General features: G+C 51.1%; 1 protein-coding gene across 1 annotated transcript in view; it reads right to left on the reverse strand.

Annotated features, from left to right (window-relative positions):
• Positions 1 to 751, reverse strand: part of PRDX3 (peroxiredoxin 3) — a 5,428-nt gene extending 4,677 nt beyond the window's left edge. Inside the window, exons 1-2 of the mRNA XM_026050703.1 lie at positions 734 to 751; positions 376 to 427 (exon numbers count right to left, since the gene is read on the reverse strand). Coding sequence (XP_025906488.1) covers positions 376 to 427; positions 734 to 751 — 70 coding nt within the window. The remainder of the gene's footprint in view (positions 1 to 375; positions 428 to 733) is intronic.
• Positions 752 to 5,255: the final 4,504 nt, after the last annotated feature.

The following is a 5,255-nucleotide window of genomic DNA, read 5'->3' on the forward strand; positions in this document are numbered from 1 at the left end:
GGGAAGGGGAAGGCGAAGGGGAAGGGGCGGGAAGGGAGGCGGCCCCGCGGCGGGGCCCGCGGGACGTGGGCGGGACGGGAGGCTCGCGGCGCCGCCGGCGGCAGCGCCTGGGCCCGGCCCGCGGGACGCCGCTGCCGCGGGGGCTCCTCTGTTCGCCACGGGGCTGTCTCGAGCAGAGGCCCTCAGCAGCACGCGCCCTGCCGCAGGGCGCGGGTTTGGAGCGGCACAAGCAGCCCTACAACCCAGACTGTGAAAAATAAAACGCTGGGAAAGTCTCCCAAAGCGTGTGCTGAACTGTACCCCCCAAATCTTGGGGCCTCCGTGGGTGCTGCATCTTTAGTACCTACTATCTGTGAGCTTGGTCCTGTTGCTCACCCGACTGGCATGATGGCCTGGGCGCTTCTGCACTAGCAAGGTCTGCGAGCCTCTAAAAGAGGATAATTGCACACAGTCTGCCTGAAATCGGTCCCTAGACAGTTCCTAGTACATCTAGGAGCTGTTTGGGACAGTGTCTAGTCTCTACACAGTCCAGAGATACCTAATCCAACCTTCCTGCTCCAGCAGGGACACYCAGAGCRYGGGGCACAGGRTGGCATCCAGGCGGGKTTGGAAGACCTCCAGAGMAGGAGACTCCACAGCCTCCCTGGGCAGTCTGTGCCAGGGCTCTGTCACCCTCACAGCRAAGAAGTTCTTCCTCATAYGGAGATGGAAATTCCTATGTTGCAATTTTTACCCATTGCATGTTGCCCATGGCCACCCCCGAGAAGAGTTCGGCCCMTTCCTCCCCACATTSTCCCCTCAGGTACTTACACATTTTATCACCCCCCTCTAGGCTCTGCCATCCAGCTCAATCCACCTCACTGTCCACCCATCTAACCCCTATTCCTGAGCTGATATATGTTTTTAACAAGATGTGTATGTGTGTGCACACGTGCAGCAGCATGCAGCTACTCAGCTATCAGACCTGGAGTTAATGAACCTTAGCTGTTCCTTTCTTCACTTCATTAAGGGAAACCTGAAGGTGTGAGAGACAGTTCAATTCTGACTCTTGTGGATGAGCAAGGAGGGGTGGCACATGCAGAGGGAAGGAGCCCTGTCCCTCAGGGATGTGTCCTCAGTGCGGTGCAGTGAGGTTCTCGGTGGCACTGCCAAGGTGCGCAGGGGGGCTGTCAGCAGAGCAAGGAGAAGTGGAGCTGGGCAAAGGAAGTGTCCTGAGCCTGGTCTGAGCCTGGTCTGCTGGAGGAGAGTGCAAGGAAACATCAACGGGTACTTGGGCCGGTTCCCCGCARAGCAGCTCAGGACGGGACCTCCGTGTCCATGTGTCCTGAAGTGGTGCATCCCGTCGAGGCAGGACGTGAGCTCAGCCRGCGCCTGGCTCACGTCCCCCTACGGACATGGCCATCACAGCAGTTCCTTTCCCTCGCGCATGGGAGCCGTATTGTCGCCACAAAGAAGGGCTATTGCGAGCATTTCCTGAGGATGGGGGTCTCACCCACGGCTGGCTAGTCACCATTTCTAAGTGGATATATTCTGAAACGCTTCTCTCTCCCTCCCCCCTAGCCCCACCTGGAAAGTTGTATTTGTTTAAAACTCTTTGTTTGAGCACTTGGCTTGCAAGTGGGGAAGTATTGCTCATGCTTTGTTATGAAGGTGGCATTGCTCAGTTTCCCAGACYTCTGGGCAACAGCTTGAGCTCCTGCTATTAAACAGGGGGGTCATTTTCCATTTTGTTTTTAAACCAGGTGTCCCTTCAACTCGAACACGACCCTTGTCACTGCCAAACTACACCTGGCAAACGGGTTGCTCTTTCTCCTCAGCTCCAGCTCTGGCAAAGGCTAGAGCAGCAGCTAAGCCTGGTTCTTCAGATGGTCTGGAGTTCAAAATAAACCTTCCAAGCAGTGTCCAAGCATCTTCCAAGATGTGCCCGTCTTTCTCAGTACTTGGTTTTCTGCATCCACCTCCTCCCAYGATGACAGGCTGGTTCCTGCTGGAGCAGCGCGAGCTCAGCAGGACATGGACACGCTGGAGCTGGAGGGGCTTGAGCCTTCCCACCTGAGCCAGTGACACCTGAGGTCAAGGGGAGACTTCCCAGGATTTCAGCAAGCTTTAGGACAGAACTTAGTGTGTATCATTACAAGGTGCAGGGCAGGGGAGCGGAAAACAGAAGATGTAGATTTGGGGTTAGACTAGGCCGTTTAGCAGCTTGCTGCCACTTTGTGCCTTTTTTTTCTCTACCTAGGAATAATTAAATTGGCCTTTCTACCTACAGGCTTTGAGATTTATTGATAAAAAAATAGCTGCCTATCGTGACCATTATTGTTTTGTGAGAGCTAGTTCTTAAAAGCTTTTTGAAGCATCATCACGACAAAGTAACGAAGGTCTTGCACCTCYGGCCCTGGGTCTCGCGGGTGCCGCTGTCTCACTGACGCACCGCTTGGTACTGGTACCACTGCGGGGAAGAGGCTGCCGGGCTGGCTTTGCTCTGGCCTGCGGCACACAGAAAAAGTGGATTTTGTGAATCTTTCCCAAACCATTTCACATGGAAGAAGTTCTATTGAAAAGCAGAGAAACCAAAGCCCAACTAAATAAATAAATAAATAAATAAGAATCACAATATTTTTAAGCCTCTCTCTTTTATTTTCTTCCAAAATCGATTCTATATATTTGAATTTCTTCAAAATTGGTTCTATATATGATTCAGATTATTTTTTCGCCTTTTGCTCCTACCAAGACAGAAAAAAATATCTATGTTCCTACCCCGCTACGCTGCCTTTGAGTCTGTCAGCTTGAATGTYTGAGCTTCCCCAAAGCTCTGATAAGAGCTTCCCCAAAACCTGGAATAAGAAAGTGCAGGCACTCTGTTCCAAGCAATGGGCTGGACTCGTAAATGTCCTCAACAGCCTCTTCCCCCTTCTCTCACACTCGCACTTACACTCACACTCACAGAGAATCTGGCTGCCTCATTAAACCAGGTGTGAACATGGGCTGAAGTACAAGGACTATGTGTGCACAAGAGAAAAGGAACAAATAAATGTACCTGTACCTAATATATTTTGTTGTTGTTGCATTTGTGAACCAGGTGTGCCAGGTGACACAGAAATGGAGATGTCCATTGGTCCAAGGAAGTCATGAAGTAGCCTGCTAATGTGTAGTGAGTTTTGCAAAGTCCAGTTGGTGGATTTTAAGACAAGTAGGTCTGTGCAACAAACCCCTTGTGAGTGCCTGGCTGGCCATGTACATGACAGGGTCCATCCATCAGAGCCTCGTGCTGGAGCAGGGCTTCGTGATGGGTCACTATCCGATTTGGACTTAAAAGAGCCACCATGAGGACTCGTCTTGATTTCAGTTTTCACAATATGTGTGGTGATARTGAACACAGATCCTTCCCTGTCCTAGTGCACTAAACTAACTCAAACTTGCTGGAAAAASGTTTATCTTGTTAAATACTACAAAAATCATAAAGAAAAGCATTGCATGATGTGCTCTTGGCAGAGCCATCAGGAGACACTAGGTAGGACCTCAGAACACCACAAAACTCTTCTATGATTTGCTCAATAAAGCTTGGTGCTCAGCGGTGCTCTATAAACATCCATSAATGACCGAAGATAAGAGGGCTCCAGAGCCCTTTTCCTGTCCCTTGGGACACTCTGCTCATGTGACACCTAAACAGGTGGAAGAGAAGCCTCAGAGCCCTCAGGTGCATGTGCTGACATGCAAGTGCTTCACAACCCCAGTTCCCACCCTGCTTTCTGTTTGCACGCCCATATGGGAGTTGCACGTGAAACATGGTGTGTGCTCCCTGTGAGGCCTCAGGCGAAGGTTAAATCCTGCCCTTCTGGGAAGGAGCTCCTGAGATGTGGGAAGCATGTGGAGATCCCACTGCTGCCAGCAGAAGCCAAGACCGCTCCTGCAACAAGCGCTGCACAGAACAGGGAGCAAGGCACGTGCACAAGCCGTATTTTGTGCCTTGTCTCCTAACTCCAGGATTTGGGTTGTTTTTCTCCATGCAGGTCTCCTCACAGTGTGGCTTAGCAATGGAAAAATGTCCATCCTTCCCTTTGGAAAGAGGACATAATGCAACCTTCCCTTTGGCTGCGGGTAACATAAGGAGGTTGTGTGCAGTACGGGGCGTAGCTGTATCTGTAACACCAGGCACGGGGTGGCCCTTGTGACAACTGTGAGTGTCCCCATGGGCAGGGTGCGATGCACAGTTGTAACCTGGGTGCCATTCGAGCTCTTCACAAGCACCGGTCCTCGYTCGGCAGCGGCCGGACAACAACACGCAGGGCAGAGCCTCCTCGGGAACCTCAGCCCTGCGCGGAGGCTCTGGTTTCCAGGAAGCAATTTTTTTCCCTCAAGAATTATTCAATCAGGGAAAAATCTTCCGGTACTTACAGACACAACGGCTGCTCTATAGGACTTGGCATTGCAAGGCAAGTAACCACAGCACAACGYGGCCTCCGGAGGCTGAGCGTTCACTGCAGGGACAGGGGAGCAAATGGGGAAGACTGTGCGTAGCAGTGTCCCCTGCTCCGATTGCAGCCTCCAGAGCTCCAGCCTTTCACACTGAATCACGTGGAAAAGGCATCTATTATAGCACCTTATCCTAATGTCAAGGGTATTCTTCATTAAACAAAATGAGAAATTCATCTCATTTATTTCCTCTGTTCAGAAAGCCGGTTTTAGGACACTGCAAATCTTTGTTTTCCAAGTCACTTCTGCCCAGATGTAGAAAAAAAGTATGGTCGGTATAATTAAACACAGAATTAAAAAATAAAAAGCATAGTGACCGTGTTCTTACAAGAAGCTGCGRGGTAATTTGATTTGTTTTACACGGAGCTGATCAGTGCGGATACTGATAGAGTTGGCGAGAGCTGCTCTGGCTCCTCTTTCCGTGCCCGCCCTGCTCAGTGTTTTATTGATCTTCCTTGCCAGGAAAATCAGAATCGCAGCGACAGGAGCTTGTCCTGTGCAAGGGAAATCAGCCYGTATTGCAGCGCAGTGCTTAAAAACCAAAACCTTTGCACGAGCTTAATTGGGAGGGGGGTTTAACAACACAACGCTGGTACGGAGGGGTTTCTTGCAGTCCTGTTCCGGTGTCTTGTATGGAGGGGTTTCCTGCAGTGCCACGCGTGTTCTAGTGTCTCATTTGTGCTTATCGGGATAACCCCCTTGCCGGGATAACCCCATTATCGGGATAACCCCCTTGCCGGGATAAACCTCTTATCGGGATAACCCCCTTGCCGGGATGACCC

This window comes from Nothoprocta perdicaria, unplaced genomic scaffold (assembly GCF_003342845.1).
Source record: "Nothoprocta perdicaria isolate Ctin4 unplaced genomic scaffold, notPer1 scaffold_7, whole genome shotgun sequence".
Taxonomy (NCBI): domain Eukaryota; kingdom Metazoa; phylum Chordata; class Aves; order Tinamiformes; family Tinamidae; genus Nothoprocta; species Nothoprocta perdicaria.